This window comes from Brachyistius frenatus, unplaced genomic scaffold, assembly GCF_029030835.1.
Source record: "Brachyistius frenatus isolate BFR_SWC_R1_liver_20210118 unplaced genomic scaffold, ASM2903083v1 Contig_355, whole genome shotgun sequence".
NCBI lineage: Eukaryota > Metazoa > Chordata > Actinopteri > Embiotocidae > Brachyistius > Brachyistius frenatus.
In genome coordinates this window covers 50311-74811 of record NW_027210954.1, presented here as the reverse complement: position 1 = coordinate 74811, position 24501 = coordinate 50311, and the positions used below count along the sequence as shown (strand labels likewise).

At 41.6% G+C, this 24501-nt stretch overlaps 2 protein-coding genes, 1 long non-coding RNA gene and 2 other non-coding genes across 5 annotated transcripts in view; 3 read left to right on the top strand and 2 right to left on the bottom strand.

Moving 5' to 3' along the window:
- LOC138636132 (plexin-B2-like) overlaps nucleotides 1–1901 on the bottom strand; it is a 130170-nt gene extending 128269 nt beyond the window's left edge. The window contains exon 1 of the mRNA XM_069723995.1: nucleotides 1373–1901. The gene's annotated coding sequence lies outside the window, so the exon portion shown is untranslated. The remainder of the gene's footprint in view (nucleotides 1–1372) is intronic.
- A 2781-nt stretch (nucleotides 1902–4682) lies between these two features.
- Nucleotides 4683–4796, bottom strand: trnal-caa (transfer RNA leucine (anticodon CAA)). The gene is made up of 2 exons: nucleotides 4759–4796; nucleotides 4683–4728 (listed from the first exon to the last, which is right to left on the bottom strand). It is a non-coding gene; the product is annotated as a tRNA-Leu (tRNA).
- Nucleotides 4797–9421: 4625 nt separating this feature from the next.
- Nucleotides 9422–9534, top strand: trnal-caa (transfer RNA leucine (anticodon CAA)). Its single transcript has 2 exons — nucleotides 9422–9459; nucleotides 9489–9534. It is a non-coding gene; the product is annotated as a tRNA-Leu (tRNA).
- A 6995-nt stretch (nucleotides 9535–16529) lies between these two features.
- On the top strand, nucleotides 16530–21442 carry LOC138636139 (uncharacterized). Its single transcript, XR_011312234.1, has 3 exons — nucleotides 16530–17017; nucleotides 19566–19614; nucleotides 21377–21442. It is a non-coding gene; the product is annotated as an uncharacterized lncRNA (long non-coding RNA).
- Nucleotides 21443–21471: 29 nt separating this feature from the next.
- abcc9 (ATP-binding cassette, sub-family C (CFTR/MRP), member 9) overlaps nucleotides 21472–24501 on the top strand; it is a 35788-nt gene continuing 32758 nt past the window's right edge. Inside the window, exons 1-7 of the mRNA XM_069724001.1 lie at nucleotides 21472–21625; nucleotides 22727–22868; nucleotides 22993–23114; nucleotides 23256–23422; nucleotides 23812–23913; nucleotides 24004–24144; nucleotides 24255–24446. Of these exons, the coding sequence (XP_069580102.1) occupies nucleotides 21478–21625; nucleotides 22727–22868; nucleotides 22993–23114; nucleotides 23256–23422; nucleotides 23812–23913; nucleotides 24004–24144; nucleotides 24255–24446 (1014 nt within the window). The 5' untranslated portion in view covers nucleotides 21472–21477. The remainder of the gene's footprint in view (nucleotides 21626–22726; nucleotides 22869–22992; nucleotides 23115–23255; nucleotides 23423–23811; nucleotides 23914–24003; nucleotides 24145–24254; nucleotides 24447–24501) is intronic.

The following is a 24501-nucleotide window of genomic DNA, read 5'->3' as shown; positions in this document are numbered from 1 at the left end:
ATAAAAATAAAATGTAATTGAATTTCCCTGCGAACATTAATTGAACAAGCAGCAGCAGCAGCAGCAACTGACACTGCAAAGCATGAGGGTTTTTTTTAAAATGCATTTTTTTCCTGTCACTTTTATTGATGCACTCCTCTCTAGAGATTCATGTCCTCATCCACCCCTCCCCCCCCACACCAAAAAATGCTTTCTGTAGTAAATTAAACATGACAGCGAAAGTTCATAACATGACACACAACCTGAATCTAAACATGACTTGTGCGTGTGCACTTAATGGGTTTTTCCAGCTCCTCCAAAAGATGCAGCGTTAACTCACACATGCCACAATTATCTTCCCATCATGCACAGCAGCGCTTTGCAACCAAAGATATTCATGAGTTTGAAATAACCCTTTTGGAGCCAAAGGGTTTGACTCCAGTCCTTATCTGGCCTCTTGTGATCAATAACTGCTATCCAAAAAAAACAAAAAAAAGAAAAGAAAACATCTGTTTTTCCTTAAATGTACCCCATCAAACTGGTGTTGCATCACACACACGCCCTCTTTACAGCTTTATAATCCTCCTCCAAACTTCCCATTTATGCTCCTTTAGGATTTGGTTTGGAATCAATATAAAAGATAATGGGCTTTTGTACAGCTGTTGTAAATGTAAAGTGTGTGCCGACATTAACAATGAAAGAAGAAGTCACTCTGGTCTGGAATACATTCCTGACACGGTGTCACCCGCTCAGCAGGATCAGCCCCGCACACGCTGAGGCTCCAGATGTTCTGCGTATTTATTGATTAGTCCCAACGCCATACCTAGTCTCCCTCCCCTACGGGCCCAGACTCCGTTTAAAAATCTTCGAAATTCAACATAACCCAACCCATCTGCAGATATCGGAGTCTCCCCGACAGGTTTTAGACCCCCGTATCCTCTCGTTACACCCCAGACTTCACTTCTGTTTACACACAGACACTTTTTTTTGGAGCGTCAACCGCCACGGTTGGCAAATCCCATTCCCTGAAGTTTGTCTCCGAGATAACGAACTGATTTCTGGGTAAAGCTGACGTGCCGAATGTCAGACGTTTCCACGCTGATTGTAAATCACCACATTTTAAGTCACATGACGCTCGCGCGATACGTCAAATAAGCAATAAGTGAGTAAAAGTTGACGTTTTCAGAGCGGAGTCCGGCGTGACCTTCTCGAGAAGAAATCACGAGTGCCTTCAAATCTTTCAAAGCCTCCCTCTAAAACCTTCGCTGCTGCGAGAAGCTTTGAGAAAGTGTCGCTGTGTGACTAAAACAGTAAATATTCATGACAGTGGTCGTAAATAATAAAACAAAAAATTTAAAGTAAGAAACAGGCTGAAAAATGCTGCCAAACGTACCTCTGGATGTTCCTCTAATATCCTGACGCGTCTTTTCCTCTAATATTCCCCCAAAAAGATATGAAAAAGTTAGAAAAATAAAACTCGTTCCTTCAGGAAAGTTCCCCAGATTTTACATCCTGGTCTGGGAAAACAAAATTCTTCACAAAAGTGCTGCGGACCAAAAACGAAGTTGAACTTTTCAACAATAAATCCCACGAAAAAAAACCAAGTAGCTTTTCTTGGTGCTTTCCACGCCCAGAAACCCGGTGGACTACATGCCCGGCTCAGGTGTATAATTCATGACGAAGCGCACACACACACACACACACACACACACGCACGCACGCACACGTCTAGTTGAAAAAAAAAAATGCTGTGTTTTCTTATATCCAGAGCGCGAGCGAGGACGAAGGCGCAACACATCCAAAGCCGGATCTTCCGCACCGGAGGATCTTCCGCACCGGAGGATCTTCCGCACCAGAGCTCCGCTGTAGTCGGCGCGATACGCAACCTAAAACTGAAGGGAGTATCAGGGGTTGGAGGCTTTTTCTTCCTCCTCCTCCTTCCTTGCGATACTAAAGAAAACCAACGACTGTCGGCTCGCTGGGCTCCCGTCAGGTTAGCGCGCGTCAGCCTGGTTACGCACCAGAAAGTGTGGTCCGTTTCCTTTCAAAATAAAAGCGGCCTCGCCGTTCTCTCTCTTGCTCTCCAGGCAAAATTGCCACGACTAAATGTTTTATTATTATTATTATTATTATTATTATTATTATCATTATTATTAATTTCATTTAATATTTTATCGGTATATGTTTAATTGGGTATTTAGTTGTACACATCTTTTGGTTTAGACATTGATGTTTTTATTCAAGGTTGTTTCTTTGCACTTTTAATGTTTCTTCTACTTTTCTGTGGTGTGTGTGTTAAAGTACATTGTGGGACATATTCAATGGAGAAAACTCAATTGGCAGAATAATGCCTTTGGCTTTTTTTCCTCCTTTTTGAAACTCAATTAAATCTGCTTCGTAATTGGGTGGGGGCGGGGTCAAATGTCTGACCCCGCCTCCAGCTGCTTTGCAACGTAAGATAGCTCCAGTTTAGACAAACAAATAACAGTAAAAAACTGCAGGTTAGGGTACGTTTTAACACTCATCAGTTATATTTTATCTATACTTTTAAGACCGGGCAGTCTTACATTTTCAGATAGCTTTTGCTAACATTTGTAAAAACAAAAAAAAGAAAATCTAGCTGTAGCTACAGCTAAAAAAAAAAAAAGAAAAAAAAAGTGTAAGTTTTGAGACAAATCAATCATATAATTCTATATATAAATCTGGAGATTCATGAGAGTAATGAAAATGCTGTGATAAGTACCGAATATCAGATTCTAACAATGAGCAGTAAATAATACATTCATACAGTTAATAGATTTTTATTGTGCTTACAGTGATTTAATGCTGCTGTTGGTTAAATTTGGTTAACTTGGTTAAATAAAGGAGAAAAGCCAAATTAAATTGAAAGAGATCATAGTATATTATTTTTTATTTTTTATTTTTTTGTTTGTTATATGCATTTTATCTGTTAAAATCATGCTTGAAGAATTACTCCTCAAAAACGGATTTTATTTTGAAAATTTCGTTAGGAAGAGGTGTGCTTCATTCTCAATGACTTGACACTGGCTGATTCAACTCAGTTCTATGGGTTTAAACTGAAATTTAAAAAAACTCCTTCAAATCTTAGATTTGACGTGGTTCAATAAGAAAGTGGAGGAAAAAAACGTCCTTTAACGAAGAAACAAATATTTCACAGAAAAAACAAAAACAAACAGAAGGATCGGTATCTTTTTACCCGGCAGATGTTGTAACTTAATCTGCATGGTTTAGATCGAAGCCCTACCTTTTAAATAGATTACAAACAGTTTCATTTACATCTAATCTATTTTGAGACAACAACTGGATTTGTTTTTCATTTTCCACCCATGTTTTTTTTCTTTAATTTCTTTATTTTGTTTAGACATTTGAAATCGAAGCGATCTGACTAAATCTTCCGAGGCCCTGGGAGAGTGGTTAGCGTTGTCAAGCCCAGTTAAGCGTGCAGTCGCTCCCGCTGCTAATTTGAGGGCTTTGGGGAGGAGGAGGAGGAGGAGGAAGGGGGGGGGGCACAATGGAGGGCTTTGTTGCCGGAGAATTTGTCTGAGAAGTAATCCTTGACACTGGGCCATTCGGGGGGCCGAATCTTTTTGTTTCATAAGTTACAGTAGGCATCAGTGCGTTAGAAGAACTTCAAGTCCCGGTATGGCAGGAATGATTCGTGCGGTGTGGACTGAGCTGCCGGGGGGGTTAGGGGGTGGGGTGGGGTGTGAGTGTGTGTGTGTGTGTGTGTGTGAGAGAGAGTGTGTGTTTGAAGAGAAGTTGGGAGTGAAAGGGTCAAGGGTCAGCTGAAGCTTTGATAAGCACATACACCTTTTTTTTTTCTCTCTTAGTGACGTATTATTAATAGATGTTACGCATACTGCCTCCACATGAATCATTGACTTCTTGTAAAACCAACACACACGCGCAGGGTTTGTGTGTGTGTGTGTGTGTGTGTGTGTGTGTGTGTGTGTGTGTGTGTGTGTGTGTGTGTGTGTGTGTGTGTGTGTGTGTGTGTGTGTGTGTGTGTGTGTGTCAACCGTGTTACACTGATACACTCATTAAAATCCCTGACAGACTGACTGAACAGTTGACTGGTTAATTCGGCTCCGTCCTGATTGGCTGACAGCCCCGTCTATCAGAAATGGTGTCGGGCGACTCGGTGACTTTCCGTTTGTCTCACATGGGTTTCTGTTCTTTTACTGGTTGACTAAGTGAACTGTTGGCGGTGTGTGTGTTCAGTGTGTGTGTCCAGTGTGTGTGTGTTTATATTCCTTAAACAAAGCACATGTAAACACCGGCTGTGTGTCAGAGTCGCCCCGGAGACCGTCCATACACATTATTTGCCTCAATGTTATTTCCTGTTTGCAGTCTCTGGCTGTTAACATTCAAAAATCCTCACCACATTAGATTTTTTGTTGTTGTTGTTTGTTATTTATCTTTGCATGAACAGTATGACAAAGAGAGACAGATTGGATTCATGGCAAACAATGTAAGGTTAAAAATAATGTCCTGACACCGCTATTAGCTTTTATTATGAAGGACGGTTTTCATTTGACTTTCCAGTGATGCAGTTCAGAAAGACTATGAACATATTTTATGTCCGACATCACGTCTTTAAGAGCTAGTTCTAAGAGAACAATAACTGACTCTGAGTCCAATTAAAGAAGGATTTCCAGTCATGTCAGACTTGTAAAAACCTGTGTCAGGAGTGGGATTTGAACCCACGCCTCCTTCTGGAGACCAGAAATCCCCTTTTTGTTGAAGAAGAAATCAACTCTTGAGTCTGGCGCCTTAGACCACTCGGCCATCCTGACAACTACAGCTCTATACTTTGTAGGACCTTCATATTGTTGATCAAAGAATTTACTACATTTTTTACAAGCTTTCATTTGGAATATAATGTTCACAGTTAGCGTCAAACTCACCCCAAAAGTGCTGCTCGCCTTGACTATGATTGACAGCTGTTCACTCTACTTTACAGTTATGCAGATCAGAATGAATATAATCACATTTGATTTCCAACATGGGCGCATGACAAATCTTAGAAGCCAGTTCGAAGAGACCATGAACCGTTCTTTAGTCCTGTTAAAGAAGAATTTCCATTTATGTTGGACCGAGCTCTTAAACATGTTGTAAAACATGTGTCAGGAGTGGGATTTGAACCCACACCTCCACCTGGAGACCAGAAGTCCCTTTCTGTTCAGGAAGGAATCAACTCTTGAGTCTGACGTCTTAGACTGCTCGGCCTGACAAGTCTAACCAGCTCCCCCAGTTTGGACGACCACCATATTGGAGTGACCAAAGAGTTCACCACAATTCTCTGAAATAGCTAGATGGCGACGCCCAAAATCCAGACCGACGCCTTTAAAAAACAAAACAACGGGTGACCTCACTGTCAGTAGACGTTTGGTTGAAATCTGGATAACCTACCAAAAAAAAAAACTCCACCAAAACAAAACCAAGCTACTACAATGATATTATACTTCCTAATGTACCGTAGAGGAATCCAGTCAGGTTGCATCATGTAACATTATCAACTGACATGTGATTAGCATGACGTCTCCCGGCGCCTCCGTGAGAGTCGGTATAGTGTGTCAGACGGCATTTTAAAAAGTGCGCGGCCATCAATCTCAGCTGTGCCGTTAACAAGTCCCGTATTGATGTAAGCGAGATATTTTATTGGTTCCTTAATGGACTTCATCGAATCGCTCAATTTGTCTTCTTCCATAATTGCGGGGAAGATGAACCCGGTTCTGTACAAATCCCCTCAACAATCAATATTCACTCTCCAATCCTGCAACCTGTCCGACACGGAGCATAAATCCACGCGTCGGCAAATTTAGTTTGAACTGACCTTTATCTAGATTTCAAATTTTAATAAAGTAATTTTTAAGCATATAACGGATGAAAAATGAGACTTTTAAAGGAGTAGGCGAAAGTTGTTTTTTGTGTGTTGGATCATTGCCTCCTGCTTTCAGTCTATCAAACACAAAACGCTGTTATTCTGTCTCCTCAAAGGCTTCATTACAGAGACTATGAGAAAAAGGTTTTTTTTTTATATACGTAGAGAGAGAAATGAAGTGTGGGCAGCAGAAAAAAACCAAAAAAACCCGACTTCATTACACCAGAAAGGACTGAATGGTTTTAGTTTTTTTTTAAATAACATCTCGAATGCACTCTGGTTCATTGTACTCGCACATATAATTAAATTTACATCCCACACGCCTGGTGTTATACCTGGGTTTTCTTTCTCTCCGTACATGACGCGCAGGAGGGCTGATTGATTGGCTGGATGTCGGTCCGCTCGTGTATCGGGTCGGCGTTTGGCCTTTAAAGTCGAGCGAGCGCCGGCGCGATGGAGGTTTTTCTCGTTTTTCACTCCTCATCTGCAGTAAAAACGGACAGACTCCGACTTAACGAGATGGTAAATTCAGCCTTTGTTTCCGGCAGTAAAGAAGGATGCACCACGTCCACGCTCTTTTGTCTTTAATCTGCACTTCCGTCCCCTGGAAACACGAGCGTCTCGTGTTTCAGGACGGATGGAGAAAATTTTGCCTTTTTTTTTTTTTCAAAAACACAAATGTTCCACAGACGAGTGTTTTCAGTCACCTTTGAGTCCTTCCTTTGAGAGACGGCCGCACAAATATGAAATATTGATTTAATCAAGGGGTGTACAGCGGCCGACGGTAGCAGGCGGCGATTACGGCCCTCAATCAATTTGTTATTTTCTATCTGTGTGGTTGCGACAGAAACAAGGGGGGAAATAAATCAATAGGAGAAACTGCGATGGTGACAGACATCGCAAACCACAAAGATTCAGAGGTGACAGGAAGGAGCTTCGTCTGTCAGGAAGCTTAACGTACCTTTTTCTTCGTGTGCTAACCAAAAAAAAAGAAGGAATAACAAAAGAGTTAACAATTTGGAGGAATGACAGGCAACAAAAGGTCACAAGCTTCACTAAAAACTGGAGACTTTGGGTTTTGTTACGGCAGGTTAGCGCACTGAAACTGCAAACTGACACTAAAAGAGCGGAACACATGGTTGAATAGACCAGGGAGAGGAGGACGACGAGGGGCAGGTGAAACTCATCAGGGTGAAGGCAGACATGTCACTCAAGGGCAGGAAGGGAAGTTTCTTCTTTTTTTTTTTTTTTCAACAAACTTTATTGCATGACAAAATAGTAAAAAACTAAAAGTTCAGGATATTACAAAGTTTAAATATATTAAGAGCGTTTAAAGCTTTTAGGTTGGAAGAGCGTTGGATGGTTTGTATATATTGTGACCTCATAAAAATCTAAAAGTCCATTTTTGTACAGTGAAAAATAAAATGGGCAGAAATGTTACAATAAATAAGCAGGAAGTGAAGTTAATCAGGACACTTTGAGTTTTTTTTTGTGAACATCATTTAAGAATCCCATTTTTTCACATTAAGTAAACTTAAATATTAGTATGGCTGATTATTGTTATACAGTAAATAGCTTATCTCGTCTTTGAAGTTTCAACCTTCCTATCTTCTGAATTTGAAATAGCGTGAATTAAACGTGCAATGCTGCATCTTCATCGTTTTCTAGAAATGACTCCCATTTAAATGCGGCAGGTTTTTCTCCGCTACGTAATGTAAACAGTTCATTTAGATTATGAGAATTTTTATTGGATGAGAAAACACAGCTAATGTTTATCACAGATTTAAAATGGAGTATAAACGGAGTTTTAGATTGGCAGGTTTGACAGAGCAGAATATTATTATGTACATGTGTGAATGTGTGTGTGTGTGTGTGTGTGTGTGTGTGTGTGTGTGTGTGTGTGTGTGTGTGTGTGTGTGTGTGTGTGTGTGTGTGTGTGTGTGTGTGTGTGTGTGTGTTTGTGTGTGTGTGTGTGTGTACACAGTCCTGCTCTTCACTGTCCTTCAACGGTACCACGATCTAATTTACATACTCATAAATCATTCACGTTTGACATCTCTCTCACACACACACACACACACACACACACACACACACACACACACACACACACACACACACACACACACACACACACACACACACACACACACACATACCTGTGGGCATTGTAATAATGAGGTGTTTGAATACCTCAAACAAAAATAGCCCACATTCCCGCGGACGTTATGGATTAATGGGTCAATAAAATGTTTCATTGCGACCCGGGACGCCCCCCTCCTCCTCCCTCCTACCCTCACCACACTCCCCGTTTTCCCGCTGAGAGCCAGCATCAGTTTCCTTTCATCCACAGCAACTCGTTAACGGAACCTTAACTGAATTTTTATTGCAGTAACCATGACGACAAAGGTGCCCCCCTAATGTCAGAAAAGTAATAATTTAAGCCTGGGCCATAAGCTTTCCATTCAACCATGTTGCCATTAGGGCCTGTCGTGACATCACGATAACAACGTCATCGTTATCGAACAACATAATAATAGTAAATCTTGCAGCAACTGGAAGTCGGTGGGTTTCCGGTTCTTTTGCCAACAAAAGTAAATGAACATCTACCAAGTTTGACCAAAAACTGAAAACGTATAAAGTTCGTGAGAGTACAATCTATTGCTGTGTTCAGATGGAAGTCGTGAGATCGTAGTTACAACGTGGGAGGTCGTAAAAACGCTGTTGCCAGGCAACGGCAACGTGGACGGGCGTCTAGAGGCCACGGAGGCTAACAATTTAGCAAGCTAAAAAGATGAGGGAAAAGACATCGGCTGTTATCTAAGTTATGCCATTTGAATGCAGCATCAAACAGAGCAGATGTATTTGATGAAGATGAATGCGTCATTCTGTTTTAAAATGACAATGTCTTACTTTAAACTAGAAGAAAAATAAAAGAAACTTTCTCCTCGGTACAGCTGTCTTACTCTTCATGTGACGAATGAAACTGTCAAGTTGACCCACAGCAGCCGGGATTATAATAACATATATATATCGTGTGCATCATTTTATTCAACAACTTGACGTAGAAAATTCAGTGTTGTTTTGTGGGTCTCTGATAGAATTTAGATTCAATGTCTGGGAGTGACAATAATGTAAATACATACATACATATATATATATATATAAATACATTTGTTATAATGCAGCTGCTATTTTCTTCCTGCAGCACATTATTGTAAACATTCAGGTAAATAACTCTTTCAATTTCAATGAAGATACTTGAAATTTGAAATGACGGCGACAGCGAGAACAAAAAGGTAGTTAGGAGGAATGCAAATTATCCACGGCTGACTCGACCAGACACACGTGGGAAAAGGTCGCCGGATGCAACAGGATCAGAGGTCAAGGGTCATCAACACCAAGCTTTTGAGTGAAGATATGGACTGGCTTTAACGCTGCATTTGTGATGGAAAAAAGACCGAAAGACGACAGAGAGAGCGCTAACATCAAATGAGGTTTGAAATGTGTCACGGTGGGACACTGTGATTGACAGTTATCAGGATGGCCGAGCGGTCTAAGGCGCCAGACTCAAGGTTTGAATCCTTCCTGAACAAAAAGGGACTTCTGGTCTCCAGGTAGAGGTGTGGGTTCAAATCCCACTCCTGACTCCTAACTGTCCTCCGTCCGGTTACTTGAATTTTACTGCATGTTTCCATACTTGACAGTTTTAAACACACTCAAAATAGTGTTTTAAAATCAATTTGGAAAATTACACTACAGGCAAACTCTTCCTTTAAATATGAGCGTACAATCATCGTGTGGCTTCAAAGCTGTCAAACATGATGATTACATCCACCCTGAACGAGGCCTTAATGAGGCACGTGAACCCTGAACTCTGGGAGTGATTGTGGCTCGATCTACACACTGACACTGGACAGGGTGGAAGGACCTGCCAACTGTGTCTATGTGTGTGTGGTGGAAAAATATGTCAGTTGTGGCTGCAGAAAGGCTGCGAAACAAAAGAGCAGGTAAGATTGATGATTGATTAGCCGATCCAGTCCAGCTGACTGAGACTCATTGGCAGCCGTCACTTTGATGAATTACACCGCTGAGAAAAACACACTGCACTCTGATTACTGCCAGCGAGAGTGGTGTGTGTGTGTGTGTGTGTGTGTGTGTGTGTGTGTGTGTGTGTGTGTGTGTGTGTGTGTGTGTGTGTGTGTGTGTGTGTGTGTATAGCCTTTTGTTAGGGGCATGTATGTACAGTGCACAAGTCTGTGTGATATGACTCCAAATGGCTCCGCAGGGATTGTTTTTCTCCGAGTTGTTTCCATGCTAATCCACCGCCGGTGCATCCGTGTTGTTTAAAGAAAAAAACACTACAACCAGAAAATCCTTGTTTAGTATTCTGCCAGCGGAAGCGGTCCATCCCCACAAGTCTGGCCCAAGGTCCTCGTAAAACACGTGCCGATTTGTTCATATTTAACAAGATGGATGGCAGGTGCGTGTAGGTGGTTTATTTTCCCACCTTGTCACGAGATGCTCTGAATAATTTACCCCGATGAAAGCAAAAAAAACAGAGATTTGACCGATGCATTGGAATTATTGGGCGATTTATTTTAATAAAACATTTAGATGGGGACCTCCATCAGTGTTTTTGAAGGCTGACGCTGATGTCGGCTGCTGACTGCCGCAGAAAGACCTTTTTTGTTTAATTTTTAAAAAGACCCCATTTACCTCCAAACGTCGGCCCGTCCGCTGCCTCAGGATACCTTTTTTTTCTTATATTTACAGCCACATGAGATAAGAGTCGGTAAACAGAGACTTATGGAGGAGATTACCTCACCGGGTTTTATTTGGTCATGAACACATTAACTGGAAATGGATCCGCCAACAGCTGTTGTCTCTCCGTAGATCCGTAACCGTTACCTTTCGCTGGTTTAACTGTGTTTGTACGAAGGGTTTTATTTTCCACATTCGTTTGCGGGTTTTTGTTTCCCGGCTTCACATTTTCCTGCATCTGCAGACTGAAACATGTGTATTTTTCACCTTCACTGGATGTTCAAAGTCATCCAGAACGACCTCCCGTCACACAGACGCGCAAGATAATGAATCTGAAGTTTGATTTTCGTCGCTTCGTCACGCCGAATGTGTTGACGTTAGGATCTCAGTTATGTTAAATGTTTCGTCATACGAGGAGTGAATTCCTTCGATGAACAGCGCGGCGCCGTGACGGAGAAGATGCACCCTTCATGAGTAACTAGTTTTTGTCGCCGGATGAAAATCAGCCACTTATGTTAAAACATGCAAAACGTGAAATAGACACGCTTTTGGCCTCTCCAGGCTTGACAGTGCCGCGTTTTCCTGAAAATGAAAACCTCCTGTGTGCCTTTAGCCATGTGCTTTGCAGGAAAATAAAAAAAAATTTGGGAAAAAAAAAACACATGGCGGGGGTCAGGAAACAAAACAAAAAACAACAACTCTAGAAGTATGTCGTCACCTCCTGGATTCGAACATCTGCTTCCCACTGTTACGTGCGTGTAAGTTTCACGCTTTCAAAACGTGTAGCCGTCACCCCCGGAGAGGCCAAAGCGTGGCTGAAACATGGGTTTGTTCTGAGTAAAGTTTTGTAGTTTGAAGTTTTTAGGGAACAGAAAAAAAAAAAAAGCAGCAGGACGCCAAATCCGTTGAACAGGAGCGGCGGACGACGTTTACGTTGTCGTGGACGAGAAACTTGATGTCACGTTGGAGAAGCCTGTTGCCATGGCGCCACAGTTCAGGCTGGTTTGCAGCTGAACGTTTTCCCCTCAGAAGGTCCCGGTAGAACTCGGTGTTGACAGTCCGACCCTGGGGGGACGAATTCACAGGAAATAAACAACACCCAGAGATACTTTGACTCTTTCTCTCGGGGCGGGAACTCCGTCCCGACCTGAAGGAACCGAGCCACCGTTTCCCGACGGATTCAAACCGCCGCCGCAGGACTCGGACGTGCTGACTTTAACCGACCCTTGGCTGCCGATCGCCTCCGGCACGCGTCGAAAACTATTTCCAAACAGTTGTTAACACGGCCAATAAAATCTTCAGAGATCTCCGAACCCACCGCCGGCAGGTTTTATACACAAACACAAGCAAACGCAGCGTTAAAGCTTTCACCCACCGCTGCTCGTTTTTTTGAATCGCTGCCCTCTGGAGAAGCTTTCAGACACCTCCTTCAAGCTGGAAGAGTTTCTGCACAAAGTCCTTCATTTCCAAAGTAAGCTGAAATGTTTAATATGTTAAACTGTTGTTTCTTGGGGGTTTTTTCGGTCTTGTTTTTGCTTGTTTTTCACTCAACAGCTGCATTCAGTCCTCCGGGTCTGCAGGGTCAACCGTTCGGTTTTTCTAAGATGTGATTTTGTATTTCGGGCCCTCACAGCTCTCCGACAGATTCGGATTTAAATTGAAACCTCCCAGATTCTCCGTTCGCCGCTGTGTCCTTGAACGACGGCTCTGACCCGAACACGGCGAGCCGCTGTGAACGGAGGACGTCCTGTCTGGCCTTTTTCCCCCCGAAGCTGCGTTCAGGTTTTTTTGTTTTTTTTTGCTGAAAAACGAGAAGCGAGAGCGTTTTTCCCAACAGAACAAAATAAATGCACGTATGGTGTTACAGCGCGTGTGTGTGTGTGTGTGTGTGTGTGTGCGTGTGTGTGTGTGTGTGTGTGTGTGTGTGTGTGTGTGTGTGTGTGTGTGTGTATGTGTGGACAGAGCTCTCATCTGTGACCCGTCCTTTGGTGCCGGAGCAATTAATCAAAGGGAAGGTCTTCTTTAAGCAGGAAATAAAGAGACAACAGAATTGGTTTTCTTGTCAGTTTTTCTTAAAAAAAAGTTTAATTAGAATGAACTTTGTGGCCTGAAGTTGCTCAACAACAACAACAACAACAACAACACGGACGGGAATGAATACAAACTGTGTTGTAAGAGGTTGTTGAGCAAAAGAGAAACGTTTAACTGTGTCCTCCGATGAGTTTATAGCAGATCATTTAGAGGTTCGATGAGATTATGTTCTAAAATTAGGATTATATTCAGGATTATGCTCCATTTGTGTACACATATACTGATTTATTTACATCAGTCGGCACCCATACCATCACTGTGGCGCTAATAAACATCCCAATTATGTGGAAATACTCCTAATTAGGAGGGTCACGACCTCAAGATTCAGAAATCTGGTGCATAAAAACTGTTGCGTTTCATACTTTAAATTAATAAAGTGGTCTGTAACAGGTAGACAGACAGATTTTACTGCAGCTGAAGAATGACATCAGTAGAAAAATCCTCAGGAGTTAAACCTAAAAATGGTGCACAGAGGTAAAATTAAGGCGAGGACGCCCCCTAGTGGTCACGTGAGCTTCTTGAAACAAGCCACATAATAAAGAATCTGTCAAGGAGGGTGAAACTTATTAATGAATGCACACTTCTTCTTTTTTAATTGAATATGCTAAATAAACTGTAATCATACATCATTTTTCAAATTTATACAACAAAAACTTGACCCGTGTTTTTAAATTAAAGTTACGTTAGTACAATATATGACCTGGAAGATGGCTCACACAAGAAATTGTATTGTTTTCTAACTATGAATAAACTGAAGTATTTCATATTGAAAAACAAACAAAACGGTTTTGTTTAAAAGTTACAATACTGAAGTTAATTTCTTTTGGAATCAGATATTTAACAATCACACGTGTTCCCACCTTCTTTCCCTCCTTATAGTTATTGTAGGATTAGAAAATAAAGATAAAAGAAGAAGAAAAAAGAGGAACAAAAGCAGATTAGAGGCTTGAACTTGACTGTCTGGCAGGTAAATAACTGGACTTTTTGACGCTGATTAATTCGGACAAGCTAAATGAGTCGTGATTGAAGCGTTACAGATGTGTGAGTCCATGCGTGTAGCTGTGTGTGTTGTTGTTGTTGTGTTTGTGTGTGTGTGTGTGTGTGTGTGTGTGTGTGTGTGTGTGTGTGTGTGATTTTGAGCCTTGACCTTTCTCTGATATTTTAGCGCACTTTTGAAATCAACAGGCTCCTTCAGCCCTCGGCTGTCACATCTGCCTTCGATAATGGATTTTAAAAAATTAAAAAAATAATATCTTTTCATCTGCGGGAGTCACGTCGGCGTCCTTTTCATTAATCTCAGGCTTCACCGAGCAGAACGATCCAATATCAAAAGTTTGGACTCAACTTGAAAAAAAAAATCTTTCTGATTACCTTTACGTGTCGGAGAATAAAACAATCTGTCACCTGTTTGATTTCTTTTGCTTTCGACAGTTTGAAAATCACCGTCGGCGCGTCTCCAGAAGGGGGCAGCACACACTAAACAAGCCGGTCGGTGTCACTTAGCGAGACATAAATCTGTTCACACACACCCGCGTTGTGGGGACTCGAAGTCTTATGGCGAAAAAAAAAAAAAAAAAAAAAGAGACTAATGCAGATGATCACTTTTCTGAAAGTTTTAGAAAATTAGCAAATTTTTTTTTGACAAATATTAGCATTGTACACTTTATACCTGCTAGATGTTAGCATTTTTGCATTTTTGCGTCATCACTATCAGCCCAAAGCATGACTGCAGTGTTTTCTGGGAGACATCTTGGAAAGGATGATGTTTGGGTTTTTTTTTGGAAAGTAGAATTTAAAAATATATTTTTCGAATATTTTACAGGTCGGGCTTTTATCATGGGAGTAAAACGTCATCTTTGTGGTTTAAGAATTAATAAAATAACTAATTAAAATGTTTTGAAAAATATTTTAAACTTGAATATTTAAGTTGGTACTTCAAAAAAAACAACTTTGCATAGAAAAAAAAGGGCTTTAAAAAAACAATTTATATAATTTTTTTAATGATCTTTTTCAAAAGTCTTCTTTAAAATATATATAAAGATAATTTTTGAATGATTTTCTCCATATTTGCAGCCTCTCCTGGTTTCTGCAGTCGCCCTCTTTTCTCCTGCAGCTGCTGTGCAGTAGTTGAACAAAGGGGCTTAAAGGTGGAGGTCCATGCAGGTTGGTGTTGATCTCCGTGTCGTCACCATGACAACAGGGAAGCAAGAACAAACAGTGTGTGTGTGTGTGTGTGTGTGTGTCTGTGGTGGGGGGGGGGGGGGGGGGACCGGTCCTCACTTCCTGTTCTGGGGCGACTGGTTGGTCAAACACTTCCCTGAGGAGAGCGCTTTCTCACGCTGGAGAGTTTAACCACACACACACACACACACACACACACACACACACACACACACACACACACACACACACACACACACACACACACACACACACACACACACACACACACACACACACACACACACACACACACACACGTTTCATCAGTGACGGATTAAAAGAAACGCTTTCATCTCCGTGTCCTTCATCGTTTATCTTCCTGAGGGTTCACGAGTGCTCCTTCTTCCTAGTGGTGACACGGGGGTCGAAGGTCAAAGTTGAACATCTGTCTTAATGTTTTTTCGGTCGTTGTTTTTTTTCTTTTTCTCCTGCTGTAAGCGAGTGTGAGTCTGTGAATGTACAAACAGAGGAAGAGTGGGGAGTGTTTGTACGAGTATTAGTGATGTCATGGGACAGTGCTGACTTACAGTACAATGTGGGGACCTGCGTCTCTTTTGGGGACCTTAAAAATGCAATTAGTGCGAAGCAGTGGCGGAGTAAGTCTGCAGGAAATGAAAGAAAAGTCACGTAATGCCTCCTCTGAAGGGATGTAAACATGACTGTGTACGTGTGTGAGTGTGTGGAGGGGTCAAAGGTCAAATTCTTCCCTTGACAGTTTCTTGGGAAACACTGGTGGATGGGAATCTCCTCACACACACACACACACACACACACACACACACACACACACACACACACACACACACACACACACACACACACACACACACACACACACACACACACACACTCTCTTCCACTCTTCACACACACACACACACACACACACACACACACACACACACACACACACACACACACACACACACACACACACACACACACACACACACACACACACACACACACACACACACACACACACACACACACACGACCCTCCCCCTCACCCCCTCTGGTCCTCCAGGCTGCGTCCTCTCAGCGGTGAACGGAGTCTCAGGCTCCACATTAAAAGACCTGTAACCTTTATTTAACAAGTCACAACCAACACGGGTGGGACGGAGGGGGGGGGGGGGTGTCTGTGGCTCAACCTGGAGGCTGGGACCCCATATGGGGGCTACGAGGTGCAGCGATTGAGGGACGAGTGACAGAAACTGTCTGTCCCGGAGGCGCTCTTCTTCTGAAATTACCGTTACGTTTCTTGTTGGAAGTTTTACTTCATAAATATGTATATAATGTCGCTGAACACAAGTTTTCCATCAGGTTTTTTTTTTTAATTTTAATTTTTTTGACCTCTTTCACCCAGGACAGGTGATGAAGCGATGGGCCTCATCATCCTCCCACCGGAGCAGCATCCATCACTCTGCAGCCGAAGCACCCTCTTCCTGTTCTGTGCAGTAAATAAATCTGACGCATTTCAAAATAAGACGCAGCTCATTATACAGGCTGTTGTTTTGTCTTCATTTTAATTGAATTAAAGTCATGTTTCAGACCCCCTAATATCAGTTACCTCAGTAGGCGTATATAAATTGTATTATTGTTTATTTCTCTCCAACATATTTTTATGACCCGTGCAGGTGTTATTCCTCATTTGTCTGCAGCTTCACATCAGTTTCACAACCTTTTCCAATCAGACAAGATGCACTGCTTTCTGAGTAATAACACAAAAACTCAGTTTTACCCAAAAGCTTAAAAATAGCATCGTGCTTATTCGGCTTTAATTTGACCTACATTTATCTAATGTCTTTCCACGCACTATGAATAATTTCACGTCAGAAAGCCAGCCTTCATATCGGGGAGTGCGTGTGTCTCAGCTGCGCCGCTTCTGCGCCATCGCAGCCTCTCCGAGCGGATACGACGGTCAATGGACCATAAAGGCATTTCCTGTCCTCGTGCCTTCAGTATAAACCGCATTATGATAAGACGGGAATAAAGAGGACTCCGGAAGGGACGCGCGTGACCCCCGAGACTCCGTAAAACCTGCGTCAGAGGTCGGTGAGTGTTGGGGTTGGATTTCCTATGTAGTCCTGCGGTCCTTCAGAGCCAGGCTTCAGCATCTCTTTAAAGTGCTCGTGCAACGACGTCTTCCAGTCCACGGAGATAACGGTTCTCTCAACGTGAAAGACACCAGACTTCCTTTAACAATCCTGCAATTTGAAATCATTCTGCGTCTCGGTAAAAATGTGCACTTTAAGAAATAGACTCAGTGCAATATCTGAATCAATGGAAGACAAATCTTTATTCCGGCGCACATATAATCCCCCCAAGCACACATATTTTCAGTAAAATGTGAGCTCAATTCGCGCTGGTCTCACTTGCTGCTCACTATGGTAGGAGATGATTGAATTACAAGTGGGGCAGTTCAAAAAGTTGAACATTTCTTCAAGACAAATATCCCTCCTTTCTTATTTATCCTTGCCGAATCAAAGATTGAATCTGACTCGTGTAGAAAAACACACAAGGTTCTGTTAAATCTACTTTTATTTTTGTCTATACGCGTGATAACTTTAAATCGTTTGCTTTCTAAATGGAGTTTTGGTGGTCTCATAGGAACGGAGGACGAAATGACATTTTAGGACGCTGGGTGATACGTAAAAGACACCAGATTGGTTTGTCACTGGTCCATCGTTTTCTATTGTTCGTTTTTCTGGGTGCAGGACTGTCATCTTTCTGGTCTGGAATCAGCAGCTTACATTGATGACTGACGATGCAGTCGACAGCTTGTGTTCGCCTCAGTGCGCTTTGTCCGTATCCAAGGTCTTTTTCTCTCCAAGCAAAGAAAGGAAACCTGCAGCCTCTGAGTCAGAGATTTTAGATTAAGGATGAGTTGACAGGGAGATGCTATATGTATGCACACAGACGAAATACAATTATAGAAATCAATTAATTAATATTAAATTTGAATAAGTAACATAATCAATTATTATGAAAATCTGAATAAATATGCAAAAGCACCATGTTTACAGCAGGTTGAAGCACTGACAACTCTCTTGAGGATATTTTTTTAATTTTTTTTAGTAAAATAGTTTGGGATATTTTTCTCTGACTAATATTTTATTAAATATCAATTTAGGTGTTTTTTCTGATGGATTTTTACATCCAGAAGAGAAAGTTTGATTTTCTAAAATGTAAAATATATACATATATTTGGTATAGTGTTGCCGTGCTGCAGAGGTTTAAATACAAGTTCTTTGACCTCCAAATATGAAGTTATTGATCCACAAAGTAGAAAAAGCTGTGATCAGATGACATTGTGATGATATTATGATATTAGTTCAGCTACAGGTTTTTAAACTGTTTGTAACTCACATGTCTGCTGACTGCTAAAGAAGCCTATAATAAACCCCCTTCTCACCGCTAAACTGGTACAAGTTTGGAAATCTGATAGCAGGCAGGTTCTATCAAGATGGCTAAAATGACGTACACTTTTACCGGAAATCACTAAATTTACATATTCAAAATAAAAGTGCTTTTTTTTTTTTAATCAGAGAAAAGGGAGACTTAACTGATCTTGTTTGGGAAATTCATAAAGATCCAACAAAAGAAAATATGTAATGTGGACTAATTGAACTAAATGAAGTTGAAAGCAAACCAAATAAAATGTACTAACAGTCTAAAATATACTTCGAACAATTGTAAGATAGCCCCTTGTAACTGAAAATATGATTCAAAATATTACAAATATATTAAACGTATATCTACACAAGGCAAAACCAACCAAGGTAATTATGAAACGGGTCAAGTTGGTAACTAAACCTTCACCCTCCAGAGCTTTCAGCTTACCTCACATCTATGCTGTTCTCATTAGTTAATTAGACGTAAAGGGGAACACAGTTTGGGCTATAAAAATGTGTCAATTAATCAATTAGTTGATTGACTGACCATTAATTGCCAACTATTTAGAAAATCAATCAAATTTCCAAAGACTTTTTTTTATATAATGAAAATAAAAGCTAAAATACTCTGATTTCAGGTTCTCAAAAGTGAATATTTTCTGGTTCCTTTACTTCTCCATGATAACCAATTGAATATCTTTTTTTGTTGTGGACATTATTGGCTGCAGCTTTGGCTTTTGGGGAACACTGGTGGACGTTTTTCCACAATTTACTGACATTTTAAAGACCCTTATTACTATTTAACCAACCCCTTTAAATTCATACTGTGTGGTAGCTAAAGAAAATTCCATATTTCAGGGAGAACTGTGAGTGTTTTACATACATGCACCAACAATATTTACTATTATTCCTAGTGTTTAAAAATAATAATAATAATTAAAAAATTTTTTATAACAAACTCGTTGTACGTTAAATGTTCAGTCTTTTATTTTGAAGGTCATCACCGGAAGCTCTGTGTGGTAATTCGGTGTAACTTGACACCGTCGGCAGAGACGGGCTGCGGTTAGTGGAGCAGCTGATGCACTTGCGGGGCTAAAAATAATCCAACTTTTTTCCCCCCTTCTCTCCCTCCAACTCTCACGGTATTTTGTTTCTGTTCTTCTCTTTTATCCGGTTTTTTTTTCTGTGTTTTAAAAAAAAAAAATCAGACTTCCGGAATTAAACGGTGTCAGTGAGGATTATTCACTTCACTCCGAGGTAAGACTCTTTTCAATTAACTTTAATTGTTTAACGACTGTGTTTAGATAAAGAGGAGGATAATGGAGCTTTGTGAATTATGTCGGAGCTCTATTTAGTATTTTAAGAAGGGATTTGGTTTAATAAATGAAGCTTTAATGGAGCTGGTGTTGTTTTATTTACTTGTGCTTCAACTGCGTTTCGATTTTTTTTTTTTTTTTTTTTTAACACATAGTCGACAAGTCTCGGTTAATCGATACAGCCGTTTGGGACCAAACGTCGTTTTCTGTCTCCATAATGTTGATAACTTTGTTATTAATTATCCTCCTTGTTACGTTAGTTTAAAGGAACAATAATAATATATTTCAAATAAATATCAAACTTTTAGGCAGAAATGTGAGGTGACTAGCAGTTATAGAAAAAGGGTGAAAACTTTCATTTAAAATGTCAAACTAGCTCTGGTACTGAATGTATGTTTCTGCTATGAGTCCATATATCCAGACAGTTATTCCCCAAACTTCTCCAAAATACAAGGTGAGCCTCTTGACCCAAACAAAGATGGCCGCCAGGTGCAGCTACTGCTTACAAGAGATTTAAATATTAGTATGTAAAAAGTGATACGTCATCATACACTGAATAATCCGTTTTAATAGAGCAACAGATAAACCACAATAAAAAAAAAAAATACACACATTTCCTACTTTGAAAAAATAATATACTTTTAAGTAAGTGATGATAAATCACATGTAAATAAAAACAAACTTTTATTTACTTTTACTTAAAGGATTTTTAGATTGCTGTTGTTTTGTAATTGTTTTGTCTCCCAAGCAAACGTCCGTCGCCAAACAGGCCCACGCGTGTCAGCATCATCGGCGGTGTCGTAAAACTACAAACTGCGATCGCTCAAAATGCAACGCGATGCACGTCAACAACAATATACACAAATATAGATGAACTAATTAAAAACAAAACAAACAAAAAAAATGCTAAAAATTACCCACGATGCCACAGTCACGTGTTTACGTTAGTTTACGTGACTTTACGTAAAGATCGATTTTCTGAGACCAACCGTTTAAAACTTTAACAGATTTTAATACATTTTAATCGATCTTGCCTCACGAACATGTTGTTTAACGACCGCGCGAACAAAAAATATTTATGAATTTATAGCTGAAACAAAACCCCATAACAATAAATCAAATCTAGTTACGGTCTCGATCTGGTTTAATACAATGTTTTGTTACACAATAACAGCAGCAGTCAGACGTAGCTGCACAAATGACGTGTACATGTGTGACTTTCAAAATAAAAGCAGCTCCAGCGGCTCTTTAGAGGTAAAAGGACGTTTCACTTTCAGACGCAAACCCTTAAAAAAACAAACGCATTTTATAAAACTAAAAAAAAAACAACATCTGAGCACAGAAAATAGAACAAACCTGAATTTTCTTAAACTTTGAGTTCATGACATCATAAAAAACAACAACAACAACAAAAACTTCCTGCGTGTTTCCAACTCTTGATATTCATTGAACACGAAGCCGCTGTGAGCTGAAGGACACGTTAGCCTGAATGTGACCCCTGAGACGGTCCTCGTGCCTCACACCAGCCTGTGTGTGTGTGTGTGTGTGTGTGTGTGTGTGTGTGTGTGTGATGTAATGTCTGACCTTTTAATTCGCAGCCGTTACTACAACGATTATACAGAATATCATTTATTTTGTCCTCTCAGAAAAATAATTCTTCTTCTTCTTAAATATATTAATATTGTTTCTTCTTCTTCTCCCAGATTGATTGACGGTTCGTGTGTGTGTGTGTGTGTGTGTGTGTGTGTGTGTGTGTGTGTGTGTGTGTGTGTGTGTGTGTGTGTGTGTGTGTGGGGGGGGGGGCATGGCCTTGTCGTTCTGCGGCAACAACGAGGAACTCAACGCCTACAGCGTGGAGAAAGGCGTGCTCAACAATGGCTGCTTCGTGGACGCCCTCAACCTCGTCCCCCACGTCTTCCTGCTCTTCATCACCTTCCCCATCCTCTTCATCGGTAGGTGAATTTGTGTTACAGAAAGGAAATGTCTTTTTTTTTTATGATTATTATTTATTATTCATCAGTTCCTACCAGGATTTAATTTAATCTCACAAAACCCTCTTATAGTTACGTTTTCATAACTGGTCTCAGAACAGCAGACTTGCGGGGACCTCCAGGGTCAGTCTGTCCGGCAACAGCATGTGTCCTCCGGGGGGGGGGGGGGGGGGTTAGGTTCCTTAATCTAAAACATATCATCTTACCACAGCAAATACTGTAAGAAAAATACCGTCTTCATTTACCAAGAAGTCCGTATCGCAGCTAGATTTTCAGATGTGGTGAAAGTCCATCTGGGATCTTTTCCTCGTTGAGAGTCTCGTTGGTGTCGGTTTCTTCTGTAATCTGTCGCTCCGGCGTCGGCGGTGTGAAGATTAAAGCGGCTCTTGAGGGGCGGTTGAGATTATTGTTGTAACCTCGGCTCAGTGATCCGGCGAGGAGCCGAGGATGCTGCACACAATGTAAACAAAACTACTGTTGAAGAAACAAAAAATAAACTGCATGTTTGTTGATGTTTTTCTGGTTAACTCTGCTGGCAGAATAACTTCTACCGAGTGTGTGTGTGTGTGTGTGTGTGTGTGTGTGTGTGTGTGTGTGTGTGTGTGTGTGTGTGTGTGTGTGTGTGTGTGTGTGGTTGTGTATGTGTCCTCAGTAATTTATGGGAATGGTTCTGACCATCAGCGCTCAGCATTGCTCCTCGGGGACTCGCTAATTGAAGCTTCCTGGTTCTGTGTAATTTTTGTTGTAATGCTCTCCGAAGGCTTCAAGAGCAGAAAACAAACCCCGATAAACAAACAGTCTCAGACCGAGTCGCCGAAGCGTTCGAGATTTTCATTTGATGTTATTTTATGGTCAGACGCACAAAATGCAGATTTTATATTAAGACAATGTCTTAAAGTACGTCTGTAAATGTAATAATAGAAGAGGGATAATTTGTTGATTTGTACACGTTAAAAGCTGTTTTTATCCGTCCACCTGTGTGTGTGTGTGTGTGTGTGTGTGTGTGTGTGTGTGTGTGTGTGTGTGTGTGTGTGTGTGTGTGTGTGTGTGTGTGTGTGTCAGGTTGGGGCAGCCAGAGCTCGAAGGTTCAGATCCATCACAACACGTGGCTCCATTTCCCGGGACACAACATGCGGTGGATCCTCACCTTCCTGCTGCTGTTCGTGCACGTGTGCGAGTTCGCCGAGGGCATCGTCTCCAACAAGTGAGGCCTCACAAACACGTTTTATCGCCCACATTTATTTTATTTTATTTTATAATAGTAATAATAATAGGACCATCGGTCTTTCCATTATAATTATATATCCTGTGTTTGGCTCTTGCTGTAGGGGGATGACGACCAACCACCTCCACCTCTTCATGCCGGCCTTCATGGGCTTCATCGCGGCCACCACGTCCGTAGTTTACTACCACAACATCGAGACGTCCAACTTCCCCAAGCTGCTGCTCGGTGAGACCGTTTGAGCCTCATCTGTTTGTTTTTTTACTTTAACTTTTTATCTACAAGTCATAGAAAGAAAAAAGAAAAGTATTTTTAAGTTGCACTTTTTACACTAAAAACGGCGTATTTATTATTTGATTCATTTTTCAGTCCTCTTCATCTACTGGGTGCTGGCGTTCATCACCAAGTCCATCAAGCTGTGGAAGTTCGCCGCGTTCACCGTCGGGCCGCAGCACCTGAGGTTCTGCATCACGGCGCTGCTGGTGGTTCTGTACGGACTCCTGATGGCCGTGGAGGTCAACGTCATCCGAGTCCGAGTGAGTCCTCCGCTGCGTTTCCCCCAGAATGATCTTGACTTAGTGTACAGCAGGAATTTAGACCGTACTTAATGTGGTTTTATAAATCCTGCACACTGACAGGAAATGACCTGAAGCCTGTGAACGCATCACCCCGCCAAAACAATTTGCAGAAAATGTACGTGTTTTTAACACGCTGATTCTTTTTTTTTTTTTTCCAGCAGCAGTAAGTGATAAATAAACACGTTTTGTGTTCAGGAACATCTGCAGCTTCCTCAGACGCTTTTAATTTGAAAATTCTTCAAGCCGGTGGCCCCGCCCCTCTTTCTACGGAGCATTTCACACTTGGGGGATGTTTTGAGTGCATCATCCTGGTACTTTGTCATTTTTTTGTCCCTTCCGTCCCGTAGAAATACGTCTTCTTCGCCAACCCTCAGAAGGTGAAACCGCCCGAGGACCTGCAGGATTTGGGGGTTCGATTTCTGCAGCCGTTTGTCAACCTGCTGTCCAAGGTGAGTCTGGAGTTTTCAACGCTCGTGTTTACGTCTCTAAATAAACACGGACTAACTAGAAGACCACTCGGCGTGGTTTTTTTTTTCCAGGCGACGTACTGGTGGATGAATCCTCTCATCATGGGAGCCCACAAGAGGCCCATCGAGCTGAAGAAGATCGGCAAGCTGCCCATCGCCATGCGAGCTCTCACCAACTACCTGCGGCTGAAGGACGCCTACGAGGACCAGAGGGTGAGCCCCGATCTTAATATTCACATTTGCTGTATTTTATTATTATGGGGAAAAAAAAACAAACGACAACAACAACACAACACTTTCTGGTCTCCCTTCCTCCCTCGCAGACCGCCGAGGACCCGGATCGAGCCCCGTCCATCTGGCGCTCCATGTACCGGGCGTTCGGCCGTCCCATCCTGCTCAGCAGCACCTTCCGCTACCTGGCCGACCTGCTGGGCTTCGCCGGGCCTCTCTGCATCTCCGGCATCGTGAAGTACCTGAACTCCACCAAAACCGTCCCGGCGGCGGACAAGATGAAGGTGAGTGTTACGGGATGTACGTGCCGCACTCACATCATCGAGAACAGACAGGAAA